The sequence below is a fragment of the Dermacentor variabilis genome, chromosome 4, assembly GCF_050947875.1.
Source record: "Dermacentor variabilis isolate Ectoservices chromosome 4, ASM5094787v1, whole genome shotgun sequence".
NCBI classification, from domain to species: Eukaryota; Metazoa; Arthropoda; class Arachnida; order Ixodida; family Ixodidae; genus Dermacentor; species Dermacentor variabilis.
The window spans coordinates 7,634,640-7,650,451 of record NC_134571.1 but is presented as its reverse complement, the minus strand read 5'-3'; the positions used below and the strand labels follow the sequence as shown (position 1 = coordinate 7,650,451).

Below are 15,812 nucleotides of genomic sequence, written 5' to 3'. Positions count from 1 at the left end.
TGCATCTTTACCTTGTTTTAGAATGAGTACTACGATGGCTTCTCTCCATGCCAGTGGAAGGAACCCAGTTGCCCAAATAGTGTTAAAGAGGGACAGCAGAGCCATTTGAGCGCTAGAGTCCAGATGCTTTATCATCTCATACATAATACGGTCGGCTCCGGGAGCAGAGCTTTGACAAGTGTTTAATGATGCTCTGAATTCCATAACACTGAAGGGACTGTTGTAAGGTTCGTTTTCTCGACACTTTCTATTGAACGGCTTGCTTTCTGCAGATTTTTTTAGTTTGTGGAAAAGCTCCGAATAATGTTCGGCGCTGGACACATGTTCGAAATGCTGTCCAAGGGCGTTAGCCTGGTCTTCAAGGTTATTGCCTTGGACATCGACCAAAGGCAGGAGGTAAGGTTGGTGGCCTACTAATTTTTTCAGCCGACTCCATACTTTTCCTTCTTGTTTGTAGGAGTTAATACCGGAGATGTATTTTTCCCAGCTTTTCCTTTTAGCCGTGCGCCGTGTTCGTCTTCCTTGGGACTTTATGTGTTTGAAGTTAACAAGGTTCTCAGTTGTTGGAGAGCGGCGCAGCATGTCCCAGGCCTTATTCTGTTTTTTCCGTGCATTCCTGCAATCCTCGTTCCACCAGGGCACTCGCCTTTTCTTCGGGGTCCCGTTTGTTTGGGGGATGCACTCCAATGCGGCGTCAATCATAAAAGCGGTAAAATAAGCAACAGCGTCGTTTATATTAAAATCGTTAAGAGTGTTTTGAGGCATATACTTAAGAGTTCTAAATTTTTCCCAGTCTGCAGATGCAATCTTCCATCGAGGGGCATATGGGAGAGGATCATGTTCTTTTGTAGATTGGAGGATCACAGGAAAATGGTCACTGCCATAAGGGTTCTGAATAACTTTCCAGTCTAAACGGGGCACTAAGGTGGGGGATACTATGCTTAAGTCTATGTAACTGTATGTGTTATGTGCAAGACTGTAAAATGTTGGTTGTTTCTTATTTAGCACGCAGGCGCCTGAAGAAAACAGGATTTGTTCTATTATTCGACCTCTGGCATCGCATCGGGAATCCCCCCAAAGAGTGTTGTGTGCATTGAAATCCCCAACCAGTATGTATGGGTCTGGCAGGGCATCTATAATTCCCTCGAGTTCTGTTCGATGGAGCCGAAAGTTAGGTGGTATGTAGATAGAACAAATGCTAATTAATTTTCCAAACAGTAAGGCCCGAACCGCAACTGCCTCAAGAGGTGTTTGAAGTTCCAGAGCACGGCATGCAACGGACTTATCAGCTATTATTGCTACACCACCGGAAGAGGTGTTGGCATCGTCACGGTCCTTGCGAAAAATGGCGAATTGCGTCAGAAAGCCTGACTGTGTTGGTTTTAGATGTGTTTCTTGTACACACAGCACCTTGGGATTATATTTATGTACGAGTTCTTTGACGTCGTCGAGGTTGTGGAGGAGACCTCTAACGTTCCAATGTAATATTGGTGTATCCATGTTGTTATTGATATGTGCTGTGTGTTTAGGAGAGAGAAGCTACTTTAGCCCACAGGGCTCTTTCCAGGCCCTGTGATGCGGGTTTTGTCCTTTTTGGCGCACTCCTGAGAACTGCGCCGAGCCTTCGGCGTCTGGGACGCCGACGCACTTTGTGATGCATCCATCGCCTCCGCCGAGGCGTTGGATGTCCGCTCGCGGGTGTTTCGGGCTTCTCTACGCGTGCAGAGGCCCTTAAAGAACTAGAGACAGCAGACCCTGAGGGCTGCTGGATCTTGCTGGGCGGCAGGCCAGCACTAGCTGGTCCCGCAGTGGGGGCAAGTGGCGATGCCGCCGGTCCACTCTGGGTGGTCCTAAGCGCCGCCAAATACCGTTGTGGCCTTGCCCCCAGCCGTGCCACTTCGGAAAATGTAGGTCCCTGTGCAATAGAAAGATGCTTGCGCGCTTCTTTGAATGAGATATTTTCTTTTACTTTAAGTGTTATGATTTCTTTTTCCTTCTTCCATGAAGGACAGGAGCGAGAATAGGCGGCGTGTTCACCGTCACAGTTTGCACAGTGAAGTGGGTCGTTGCAGTTGTCCGCAGGGTGGTCATGGGACGCGCACTTTGCACAGGTGGTACGGCCTCGGCAGCTCTGAGAGCCGTGGCCGAATCTTTGGCATTTGAAACATCGTCGTGGATCTGGTATGTACGGTCTGACTAACTTTCATATAGCCTGTTTCGATGCTTTCAGGGAGAGTGCTGGTACAAAAGGTAAGGATCAGGTGTTTTGTGGGTATTTCCTTGTCATCTCGGCGGATTTTGATTCGTTGCACATTAGTGACATGCTGCTCCTTCCAGCCCTCTAGGAGCTCTGCCTCAGTCAGTTCTAGAAGGTCCTGCTCTGAAACTACACCTCTTGTGCTGTTGAGGGAACGGTGAGGGGTTATTGAAATTGGGGTTTCACCAAATGAAACAAGATTTGTCAATTTGTCGTGTTGTATTTTGTCACGAACTTCAAGGAGAAGGTCGCCACTGGCCATTTTAGTAATTTTGTATCCAGGGCCCAGTGTGTCTGTGAGGCACTTCGCAACAACAAATGGAGAAAGCGTTCTTACAGTCCTTTGATGTGTTTCGGTATGGATCAAGTGAAAATGTGGAAAAATATCTTTACTCTTGGCGAAAAAGTTGAAGGGTTCATCGGTGCGGCCTCTTTTCAAAAGAGGTCGATCAGGTAGCTTGGGGAATGAGCTAAAAGCCATAGAAATTACTGAAATTTCGGCAGCTGTGCCAGCCACCCACCATGGAGCCCAACACGGGGACGTGACAAGATTCTGTATAAATGCAGCCTGCCAGCGCCAGCAGTACACAGCCACTATAACCTAATGTATATACCCAAGATTGGATACATTACACACGGTTAACCCTTGCCGCCAGGAAATACGGAAGCAAAAGAAGTGAAGAGAAGACAGGAAAGATGCAAAAGTGGGAGAGAAAGACGAAGATTGGAGAGGAGGACAGGAAAAGGCGACTGCCGATTTCCCCCGGGTGGGTCAGCCCGAGGGTGCCGTCTGGGTGAAGCCGAGGCCGAAGAGGTGTGTTGCCTCCGCCGGGGGGCCTTAAAGGTCCAAACACCCAGCGTCGGCTCAACCCCCAGGATCCCCTTTTCCCCAGACACAACTAAGCCGCGCACGGCTACACGCGGGAGGGTCCAACCCTCGTGTGCTCGGGTCCGTGGTGTCGCAACACACCAAACGCCTGCTGACGCAGACGCCCCTGCGGGGGCAGAGATACTCGCAATTTCCCCTTTCAGAAAGTGCCAGCCGCTATGCTGCATTTATCTCACCTGTAGGCGCTTTTCACCCTCTCATTTTTAGCTTTGGGCTTAAGAACACACCGTTAACCTTCTCTAAGTTGATGGATATTGTACTAAAAGACTTGCAGGAGTTTGCATTGCCATATCTTGATGATGTTGCAATTTTTTTTGACAGCTGAAAACAGCACATATCGCACCTAAAGCAGGTGTTCTCGTGGTTGAGGGAAGCAGGCTTAATGACGAAGGTGGAAAAATGTAGGTTTGGCTGCTCGGGCCATGTTGTCACCCAGGGCACTAGACAGCCGGCTGATATGAAAACAGCTATGATTAGAGATTTTTCACAGCCACGTATGAAAACACATTTGCTCATTCTTGAGACTTGTTGGGTACTATCAACGGTACATTCTGAATTATTCTCAAATAGCAAGCCCTTTAATGGGCGCACTCGCACAGAGTAACGTGCACCAGGATAAGGACACTAATACCCTTGTCAAGCGGGCAAGTTAAGTGCACTTACAAAGAGTGCACTTCGGCACCTTGAGTGACACTTAAGGCTACGCAGTGTTAACCGGGAAAACAGAGTGCATTCGCAGTAAAAAAATTTTTAAAATGGCATCAGGCTAAGATAGTGTTTTTTGAAGATGTAGATTAAAATAAAAAATCTCCTATAAAGTGATTGCTTTAGTTGTATCATAAATAAGAAACAATCTTAATCTATATTTACTCAACAAAAAACAAAATATTTTTATCATATGAGGGTTACAAGTGAAGGCTGGCCAAGACGAATGCCTAGCCATGGCGGCGTGGGACGAGGCACCATTTGATCCTGCTAGAACAGAATATCAGCGAGTTCTGTTCTGATTATTTTGTTGAAAGCTGTTCAACAGCTAGAATGAACTTTCGCGTCCTTTTTCTATGCATTACATTTTGTATCATTGAAGCCACTGGCGGCGAGTCTACGCACTAGACCCGGAAAGCACGTTCCGTGAACGCACTCAGATCGGAGTGCACTTTCCTGCGAGTACACTCTGCTTGCGACGTTTAGATTTGAGAAAGTGCCCTTATAACCGAGTGACCTCTAAGTAAGTGCAATCTATGTAAGTGTACTTAACTTTCCAGCTTGACAGGGGTATAAGAACGCTTTCCAAGGTCTGAAAATGTACAAGTTTCTCGACCTGTGCTTCATGCGCCAGACTATACAAAGGAATTTGTAGTTCAGTGCGACGCAAGCAACAGGAAAATGGGCGTGGTACTTAGCCAGGTCAGCGATGTTAATGAGGAACATCCTATTCTCTATGCCAGCCATAAACTAACTGTAAGAGAGGAAGCCTATAGCGCTTCAGGAAAGGAATGTGCCTGTTTGGTTTGGGCAGCCCAGAAGTTGTCGTGTTACTTGTAAGGAGTGAGATTCACCTTCGAGACCGACCACTGCCCTCTGACATGGCTTAATCAAATGTCACACAAAAATGGCAGCTTGCTCCAATGGAGCCTCACCCTTTAAAGTACAACTTCTCCATTAGATATAAGAATGGAAAGCTGCATAGCAATCCAGATGGGTTAAGCAGGCTAATTTGAAGCTCATTCTGCGTTTAGGGATCCCGAATAAATTTTGTTGTAGCTTTTCTTTTTATTTTATTAAGCCAGAATGATCCTCCTTCATTTAGAAGGACTTCATCCATGATTGCTAACTTTGTCGGCACAAAATTTCTTCAAAATTTGCATAGCAAAATGCAGTATATTGTTGTTTCCGCACTCATGTTTTCTTTGAAGCCTGGTGGGTCTAAAGCAAGATCCAAGATACTTCAACACTGCGCAGAGCCATGTTGTGGGTTTCGATTTGCTGCTTACTGTAATTGCGAGTTGTTTTGGCGTGTGTGTCAGCATTTCGCAGCTGGTTGCTGCAAGCCAAGTCATCCGCCTTGCCACCAGCCATTCTTTTCCTGCCCAGCAGTTATCAGCACTGGCAAGGCGAGCTTTCCGGGCCATGGAGGAGCTGTTACGATTCGCAAGCGGGGGAAGTGACCTTCCAGCCTCTCCTACCCTACTGTGATGAATCGCTTCAAGAAGCTAACAATGCGTCCCTTTGGTCAGACCAATGGCAACACCAAGGCAAGACAAGTTTGGCAAATAGAGTGTTGTTGGATGGTACACTGCTGCTGTCTCTGACGATGGGAGCAACAAACTCCTGGAAACAGGCATTCTGCGCCATTTCCTCACGGCCACTGCTACCCGCCAAGGTCATTTGACAGACACTCCAGCTAATTGCTGGATCATCCCAGGAACCAAGAAGCATCAGTTTGAGTCAAGCATGACAGTCCCAGTCTTTAAGGCTCCCCTCCGTTTTGTGTGTTCAGTGAACAAAGGTGCCGGAGTGATTGTGCATGCCCTCGCCCTCAATGTAGACGTTCGGCGACTTTGGATGATCTCTCTCTTTCTCTGATTGGACGAAGGTATGATGGCAGATTTCCCTGGCCTAGCGATCGAGGCATGACAGAGGCGATTCAAGTGGACTTTTTCGGCTCCTCAGGTGCGCTTCAATTCTGCCATGCTAGACTGTTGAGATGTAACATTCTCTACTCCTTATGTAGATATTGTAAATAAACCCAGTGCTCTTCGTTCTCAATCAGAACCTGTCCCACCCTTCAACAACTTCCTTAGCCTGAATTAGTCTGATGATGGCACGGGTTAGCTAACCCTTTTGACATGCCCAAACCCTAACTTTTACAACACGGAACGGCGGTGTGACCACCTCACATTCGTCTAGAGTCGACACTTCAATATTGTTCACTGACGAGCAGGTCCAACATGGTTGGCAATTATCAGGACGTGCCTTGGACCTATACGCCTACACACTGAGAACAGCACAGACTAACACTGCACGTAGCGCACCATGGCAGAAGTGTGAGGCCGATGCGAGATCGGATGTTTGGCACATACCGACCACAGGGCGAGGAAGCTATGGCCCGTCAGATCAGAGTGACAGGCCGATGGCTTCAGCCTTCAGCCTTCAGGCCACGAAGGCTTCAGCGGCCGTTGCTACCAGTGCAGCGGACTGGGACACATCACCCATGACTGTGGCCACACATGAGGCCGAGGGCGACTACGTGTTTCGGGAAATGAATGGAGCTGTTGGTGATCTACCTTGAATGCCATGAGGCAACCTCAAACATAACTGGCGCTATTTGGTTACTTGCGCCTTTGGCTTGTCGCGTAGGAGATGTTGCGGACTCACCGGAGCCATTCAATGAGCTAAGAATAGCGTGAAAGAAGTTTGCTGCATTGTTGAATACTGGGGCAAGCGCTTCTTTATTTGGTGACGAGGTGTTGCACCATCTACACGAGAGCAATATCTGCTTGAGAGATAGTGGCACCACTTTCTGCCTTGCTTCCAACACAGCACAACCAAGTGGGCAGCTAGGCTAGTGATCCATTGGGAGAGATTTGTCAGGGGACAACTACCTGTACATCTTTCTGGTCTACCAATGCCTGCTATTTTGGGTCAAGACTTTCACGCCGAGTCAAGCATTGTGATAGACATCGGCAGTGGAGGTTACCGAGAGAACATAATGGGTGCTTTGAAGCTTTTTGCAAAAACGCTCATGGCAGCGGAGACATGCCAGTCTCCGGGTGCAGCGCTAGCAGGCCATAGCCAGCCACAGTCGAGCGAACAGTAACCAGCGAAGGTGAGGAGAGCAACAGAGCAATGACAGCGAAACAGTGGGTCACAGTTCTGGGAGGGGCAGTGCACCCACTTTTGTCACGCAGAAAGGGCACGACTGTCATTGCTGTTGTATGAATATGTGATTTTCACTGACCGCACTACGCTAGTCAGGCACAAAATAGACACTGGTGATGCTGCGCCATGGAAATGTAATTGATAAGCTTGACTAAGTGGAAAGCACTTGACATCGCCTTAGACTAACTCACCAACACAAGCGCTGTAGAAAGGTTGAACAGCCCATGAGACTTTCCAGTAGTTTTAGTCGCGAAGAAGGACGATACTTATTGTCTTTGTGTATACTACCACAGGCTGAATGGGGTTATGAGGAAGGATGCATACTCTCTACCCTCCATTTCCTCTTTAGTATTATGTAACCCAGATTAGGTGAACTACGAGAAGAAAGGGGGTTAACCGAGGGGCCCGATGTTTATTAGTCATATCATAAGAAGCCAACAAACACTTACAACACGTTGGCTTCTTATGATATGACCAGATTAGGTGAAGTACTTTACGACACTTGATGCTAGTCGTGGATACTTTCAGGTTGAAATGAACAAGTGTGACAAAGAGAAAACGGCTTTTACTTGTGACCAAGGGCTCTATCAATTCATAAGAATGTTTTTTGGCTGGGTAGGAGATCCCACTACTTATCAGAGATTGATGGACCGAGTTATGGGAGATGCGAAGGTGCTCTTGCATATATGAACAACACAGTGGTTTGACGTAATAATTCTGCGGAAACCCGCAAGGTGGAGAGAAGTAATTAATAAAGGGAAATTCAGACATCCACTCGTTCGTAGCAATTGCTACAAAGCAAACCCATACGGGTTCCTCGAAAGAAAAGCCGCACAGTAGAAGAAAAATTCGTCCTGGTTCAGGACTGTTACGAGAGCCAGTGGTGCGATTATCTTGTGCCATGAATTGTTGATTATGACGTATGCATTTCCCTTTAGAACAGGTGTTGACAGTGGTGCACCCGGATCTGGCCAATTATGCTGCTTATCACAGTGCCGTTGTGTGCAGTGGACAACTCCAATTTCCAGGGCCAGAACAAAACTAAACAAACTGCCTGCAGTATTCACGGGCACAACTGATGCACCTGTGGTGCTGACAGCCCTATGCTGGCCTTGCAGTCGCATGAACCGCTAGCCGGCGCCCGGCAGGCAAACTTCCATCTTGTGCAGCCAACACTTGGGGTGCGGCACTGAGAGCCACCTTTGAGCCCAGACTACGATCTCACCTCGCAAGCCCAAGCAGTCCGGCTGAGCAGCTATCTTCGAGTCGGCATCAAGTATCTGCCAGCTGAGGGCTACAGAACTGCCAGCCCGACGCTCAAGAAGGCATCTGCAATGCTTCTTTGGTCGCCAACCTTGGTAGGATCTTAGGAAAACGGGCACCCAAACCCCTCGGGCGTGCCTGGCTGCCAGCCTCAATGTATGGGGGGGAGGGCTTCTTAAAGGGAGGAGGATGTGGGGAGCACACATGCCCGTTTCCTCCCACGTACTCACATCATCGTGTTCACATGCTGCGGATGTATCAAGAGCCGGCGTAGACACAGAATGGTGCACTGCGCCCTCTCCCAGTTCTCACTCACTCTTGCGACGTGCACCCCCCCCCCCCCCCCCGACTGAAGGGAAAGGTATACAACGTGCGAGGACGGCATTGCTCTCGCAAAGGTTTAAAAAAAAAAGCGATAAAAGAGCATCAACGGAGGAGACTCTCTCTGGCACCCCAACCTTGAACCCAGCCAATGACCTAGTGGACTACAGCCCATGAGTGACCTCGTTGCCCGCCCATCACACGCAACGAGGCAAGCCTAGTTGTTACCTATTACAGAGTGGACTTTCCCTCTGCAAGTGTTATTTATTGCTCGCAGCAATAAATATTGTTAGAGCTGACGCCACTGGGTGCGTTATTCATCCGAACTCAACGTAGCTGTGACTACACGGACTACGATTTGCAGAGTACTGCGGAACGACTGTGTGTGGCTAGATCCAGAACTTGCCTTCAGCCCTAGCCTCACACAGAGAGTACCCCCACAATACCAACTTTGCCTCTATCATCGACGGCAACACCTTTAAGACTGCTATTTCTACTAACTTCATGTAATTACACCATATTACCCACTCCTTTCTGTAATGTTTTTAAAGGGACACTAAAGGCAAATATTAAGTCTAGCTAAAGTTATAGATTAGTGCTCAAGAATCTCTAAGATGTTAATATTATTGCGAACAGAGCCTTAGTAATCGAGAAATTGAGGTAAATGTAGGGAGGGCATGATTAAAGCCTCGCCCGGGACATTCAAATACTACTTGTCCGATGACAAAGGCATTCCTCATTTAAATTCTGTCACTAGTACTCAGCCACTCGCTATAAAAACATCATTGTATTGCATTATAAGACAAACAAAAATGCTACTTGTCCAGTTCTATTTCATTACCAAAATAAAAGGAACTCACTCATTACCCTTGACAACGCACATGGTCGAAAGGTTTCCTTTTCCCTCGACTCCTTTGCCACCCGAGCTTTCAAGTTTCAGTAGTATCGCTATTGCATAGTGCTGCGCTGGCTTTCCTGGCTCACAAAACTCCCACAAACTGCAAGTAGCAGAGAATTCCACATCCATGTGATGTCACGGGATGTCCAAACTTTCCACGCCACTTGACCAAAAGCAGCTGCAGCAGCGAATCCACAGCTCCGTCTTGGCTCAATTTCTCCATGGCTGCAAATTTGCATTTTGCGCAAGAAACCTTACCGCCATCTGCCAGGTGCTGTTTTACTCATCCACGGCAGCAAAGGGTGATGATGGTGCATGCAAGGTCACCACTCCCTGGTTGGGTGGCGGGAGATTTGAATTGCAATAAAGGTATTTGGACCCCTAAGATGCAATTTTCTTGTGAATTAAGTATTTTCTTGGCGTGAAACAAGCACTGTGACATTTCTGGAATGGTATTTAAACAGTCCACGCAGACTTAGTATTTGCCTTTAGTGTCCCTTTAGCCCTGAGAGTAAATAAATGAAATAATATGAGACTGCCGAACTAAGAATGAGTGAAATTTTGTACTCGTTACAGCATACTGTTCGGTAACTTGGACTCCACCGGCACGACCTCGTGCTAATTCAGCCACCGAGCGCAGCAGCAAGAGCAATGTTTTTAGCTTTGATAGGTCGCCAATATCTCCTCTAAATCAAAACTAGCAAAGCCTAGTCAATCAAGAAGTAACCTAGCGTGCTCAAACATCGTGACAAACTAGCTGCTATGTTCACATCTTTATTCTTAACATGTAACAGTGTTAAAAGGGTGTATGACATAAGGTACTATACCACTGCACATCTCTCTCAGTAAATGGAACTCCTATTAATCGGAGCATATTCTCCAGTCACTTGAGGTCCCATTTAACGACATATTTCATGTGCACTCATGGAAATTGTATTTTAATTTTTCTACTCCCCTGCTTGGTCTTGCAGGTGAGCATGCATTAAACAAATGTGCTTGCAACATGAGCACAGCCCCACCACCCACCAGCTTGGTGACATAGAGCCCGCTGCATGGACTGGTATGGCTGCTGTCCCTGTGGCCCAGCTTCCAGGCCTCGCAGAGTGCCAGCAACCAGGCAACCGAGCAGGGCAGCCACACTAGGGCAGTGTGCCGGAAGCAGGGGCTTACACTGGGCAGCTCCGTGTCCCATGAGGAGGATGTGTTCTGCAAACAACAATATTCATGCTGGCAGCAACCAAAACCACATAGCACAGGTACCTAAAGTCAATCGTACTTCGCTGCTGCCTTTAAATTCTCATAGGGCACTGGGAAAGGCTAAGGCTACCTGTAGCCACTTACAGCAACCTGCATTTTTACTCAGACAGTGCTTAAAAGATTTAACACTTACACAAAGATGTCAAGGAAAGATAGTACAGTAAAAACTCATCAAACCGCACCCGCATAAACAGCAGTTTCGTTTTAAAAGTAGTAAAGTCAAATCCCCGACTCAGCGGCCATTGAAAATAATGTGTTTTGTATATGCATAAACTGTACCAGCTTATTGCGTACGTATCGGTTAACACATAGTGTTTCCACTTTTCGTCGCGCAAACACGGCGGTGCGTCATCTCCATCGGGCAGCCCGGCAGAACAACAAGCCTCAGAAATCAGCAGAACGACCTCCAAGTGCCCTGTGCATTTGCGCATTAAGCCACATCAACATCAACATCACTACAGCGCCGTGCCAGAGAGCGTTGTGGCGTCGTGCAAGCGAGAACTCGTGTCACGCCAAAACTCGGATATAAAAGACGCTGGGTGCTTAGCTTAGAAGAAAAATTAGACATTGTTTGTGCTATCGAATGTGATGCGAAAAGTCGGTGCCGGCACATGACATGGGTCTACTGTTGACTATGGTGTGTGGCATTCGGAATGCAAAGAAGTTGCTCGGCAGCACTGCTGCTACCGCAAAGAGTTGTCAGCTACGAGGTTTGACTTTTCGCCATCGTTGCCACTGTTGCTGCTGAAGTATCGCCTAGCGACAGTGATAAGGACGACACGGAATGCGACAGCACAGGCGATTCAGGCCCGACAGTGGCAGAAGCTGCGCGTTACGTCAGCCTAATAAATGCAATCGTCGCAACGAGAACAGCACCCCGCAATGAAAAGGTGCCCCGTGACTTCTGCAACACTACTAGAATGGAAAAGGCAGAGCAGCGAGTGGCATACAAAGTCATCCCCCCACCCCAAAAATGTGTGAATGAGCAAGTCTCGCTTTAAAACGATGCTCATTGTCTTCTTTGACAGCCGAGGAATCGTCCATTTTGAGTTTGTACTGCAGGGAGAAACTGTCAACTCAGCCTTTTACCTGGAGGTGCCCAAAGGAGTGAAACCCCGGGTCGCACGCTTGCGAGCCGACATCAAAGACACGGTCAAGCTCCACTATGACAATGCCCCCAGCCACACATCCTTCATTGTTACCAACTTCCTGGCCCAAAACAATACCCCGGTGGTCTTACAGTCCCGACTTGGCTCCGTACAACTTTTTTTTTTTCCCCATCTGAAGAGAGCACTGAAAGGAAAGTACATACTGGGAGACTGTGTAAAACATCCAAAAGCATGTTACAGGGTTCCCGAGAGACATTCCTGTCGAGGAGTTTCAGGATGCCTTCCAGGCGTGGCAGACACGTCTCCGCAAGTGTATTGATGCAGGGGGAGAGTATCTTGAAGAATTTTAACCATTTGTACAGGTCCGGTAAATAAATCTATTTTTTCCAGAAAATGCGCATTACTTTCATAATGGACCCTGTATGTGGGGGCATCGTGTCCAAGTCAGTGCTTCCAAGTAGTGTTACCAGCAGCTGGTGATCGGTTTCTACCGTGAAGTTTAGGGCACGCATGTACCGGTCACTGCCCATGCTATCGTCAGCGCCTCTTCTCTGATTGACTGTGGCGCTGTTGTGCTTTGATTAGCGACCTGGATGCAAACCCTATCGCACGTCACTCCCCCGATGGTTGTTCCTGCAGAAGAACATTTCCCAATCCAAATGAGCTTACGTCGCACGAGACAATGGTATTATGATCAGGATGATACTTTGCGACGCACAGGTACGAGGTGAGCATCACCTTTACCCGGTTACCAGCGGTCTCATGAAGCAGTCCCCATTGCCATGCATTTTGCTCGCCTAGCAAGGTGCAAATAAGGGTGGTTGCCTACGAAAGGTTGAGCAGGAAGCAACCAATATGATTAGTCATGGTGAGGAAGAGCCTAACCCCAGCAACATCCTTGGGTGGCTCCAAGTTGCACAGTGCTTCGAGTTGCTCGAACTTGGTGTGGTCTATGGGTCGATGACCACACCCAAAAACTCTTTGTCTTAACCGAAGCATTTTGACTGGTTGAGTTTAACTCTGGCTTTCCTCAGGCATTCAAGAACCTCCACAAGTCACTTGTTGTGCTCTTCTCGGTCTTTGCCAAAAACTAGGATGTCGTCTATCGTGTTGACAACGTTCAGTTGTACCTCCAGAATTTGAGTGGCATTTCTCTCTGAAGATACTCTGAAGTCAGGTCAAAAGGTAGGCAACAGTAGCAGTAGCGTCCAAATGGCGTGATGAATGTGATATACTCTTGGCATTATTGTAACAATTGCACTTTGTGAAATCCTGCTGTTGCATCCAGCTTCGAGAACCCTTTTGTGTAACCCAGATGCCCGAGGACCCATTTGACCGTTGGAAGCACATGCCTTTCACAGAGAACTCCTATGTTGAGCTTTGCTGCCTGATGCCTTCGGTACTGTGACCAAACTGGCACACCATCGCGTCAGCTTTGTAATGCGCCTGATGACGCCTTGTTTTTCCATCTGATCCAACTCCTGCTTTACCTGGTTGTACAGAAGAATGGAAATTTTGCGAGGTACACTGACAGCAAATGGCCTGGCATTTGGCTTGAGTAAAATAGTGTACTCCTCCCCTATGGTACCAAGCCCTTCGAAGTTGTCCTGGCCAAGGGTTGCATCACTTGCAGAGCTGGCTTCCTTCTCAGGTCGCTGTGCAGTGTTGATGAACTTCACGACTCCTAATGCGAGGATAGCAGAGTAGCCTATTTGAGGTGTAGACTGCAAAGGCATGACGTACACTGACTGTACGCAGGTGCAGCTCCTCTGCTCCTATGTAACTGTTGACTGGCCAGTTACTTTCAAAGGATAATTTCCTGGACCAGCGAGATGACCCTCCAGTTTTTTTATTCGCGATGGTACTCCCGAAAAAGTGTTTGGAACGATGGTAACTTCCACTCCTGGGTCGACCTTGAACTTGAGTGGCGCTCCATTCATGTGGGCCCAGACAAACTTAGCGTTTGCCTCATGACTGGTCTTAACAGCATGCATCTCAATGGCATGTGACTGTTGGCTTTGCATGTGTTGTTTAGCTAAGCAAACTACTTCGAAGTGTCCTTTCTTTCTGCAAAACTTGCAAACAGCTTTCTCAGCAGGAAAAACTTCCCGCTGATGCTGTTCTTGTCTGCAAAAGTGACCCGATCTGTACACGCCAGCAAGGAACGTTTCTCTCGTTCCTGATATTTGATTACATGACTGCCTTTTTGCTGGCCCGTGTTTCGGTGCATAAACAACGACTGGCCCAGATAACTGGTTTTATTTTTCAGCATCTTCGTGCAGCCGTGCAAGCAGGAGCACTTTACACGCGTTAAGTCAGAAGTGCGGCAGAGTTGTTCCGATAACCTGCTGTCCAACAAACCAACAATAAATCGCACTCAAATGAGCCTGTCCTCGACGGACGCTGAGCTGTAATTGCATCTTTTTACCACGTTTTGCAACGCGAAATAAAAAGCAACAATGCTTTCATCTCCTTACTGTATCCGCTTGTAAAAACGATAACTCGTGTGACCTTCATTTAGCGGGTGCACGAAATACGAGGTGAACTTGCTTTTCACAATGCTGTACGACTGAACTTCAGCCGACAAGCTGAAAGCCGCCAGCATGCACCGAGCTTGAACACCCATACAATAAAGAAGCGTTTGTACCCAAGCCTCATCGGTAGCTCGGTGCCATCCTGCAGCGTAGGCATAGTCCTCCAACTGCTCAATACAGGTAGACCATGCACTTGGGTCGGCAAAGTCGAAGTTCGTTCGCTGGCAAACGCTGCATCCAGCTTGTCTGCCATTAGAGAGAGCGAACAGCAGCCACTTCTGGCACCATGTAAGATGAAGGATGATGACAGAGGCTAGCCGCGTCTACACAAGTGACTCAGAGCGGCGTTCAACAAACGAATCCCTGTGCCTTTATTGGACTACACCATATGTATAGAATGCATGATGCATAGTGCCCTGTACACAGGCATTCCTTGTCTCATTTTTGGTGATTTGAGTAGGTTCCCGTCTCAGCTGAATTTAATAAAAACAAAATATAATGTGTTACCAATGATGGAATCAAACCTCTGTCATCGAGCACCAACATACTTCTCTCATTCTAAAGGCGTGCAGCTTTGTGAAACACTCGGCAAGTGCACCACGTGCCATTTTCTCGTCACCTTTCCTTGTGACAGCTCACATTTTGAGGCGCTGTGTCAAAGTGCACTACAGTCGAAACCCACGACAACGAAATCTCGCGACTATTAAATTCTCATGACAACGAAATATTTTCGTATCCTTGGCGAACACCCATAGGATTCTCAATGCATTTTGTACTTCTCGACAATGAAATGTCACTGTACTACAATTCCACATCAACGAAATTTGCCAGAATGTAACCCCGCATATTACCTAGTCGCACAAGGCTAGCAGGCTCCAAAATGTGCTCAAATGTGATTGCTTTGCACTAAAATTGCATAAAATACCACCACGTTACACTTGCGTGGGCAACGCCGTTTTCGTTTGCAAAAACAACCAAGCGCCGGAAACACGTCATGGCCATCACCTTGTTTGTTGATCACCTGTTTGAAGTGGCAGCATGTTGCACCGACACGTGACAATAGTTTTTTCACACTTAGTGCAGTGCGTAATGCGCACCTCGGCGAGAAAAATGTAGCAAAAAACAAGAAAATCCACGTCGCACCAACGTGGAATTGTTCATGGCGCTTGTGATGGCGGTCGCGGAATGGAATGCTGCGCATCGGGCTGCGATTGAGCGATCGTCCGGGAATATGCATTCCTTGCTTCAAGAACGCTGGTTTTGATGCCATCCGAGAAGCATCACATGCAGATTCGGTGCCGGACGTAGATTTGCATGAAGGGGCCGTAATCTTGATCGACTGCCTTCGTAATACGAGATGCAATCACTTTTGTACTCAGCACCAGACGCGTCAGAGCCTATG

At 47.6% G+C, this 15,812-nt stretch overlaps 1 protein-coding gene across 6 annotated transcripts in view; it reads right to left on the bottom strand.

The window, feature by feature from the left end:
* LOC142578625 (multidrug resistance-associated protein 1-like) overlaps positions 1-15,812 on the bottom strand; it is a 289,636-nt gene that overhangs the window by 263,171 nt on the left and 10,653 nt on the right. For all 6 annotated transcript variants that reach the window (XM_075688047.1, XM_075688043.1, XM_075688046.1 and 3 more), the window contains one exon: positions 10,537-10,716. In XM_075688047.1, coding sequence (XP_075544162.1) covers positions 10,537-10,716 — 180 coding nt within the window. The remainder of the gene's footprint in view (positions 1-10,536; positions 10,717-15,812) is intronic.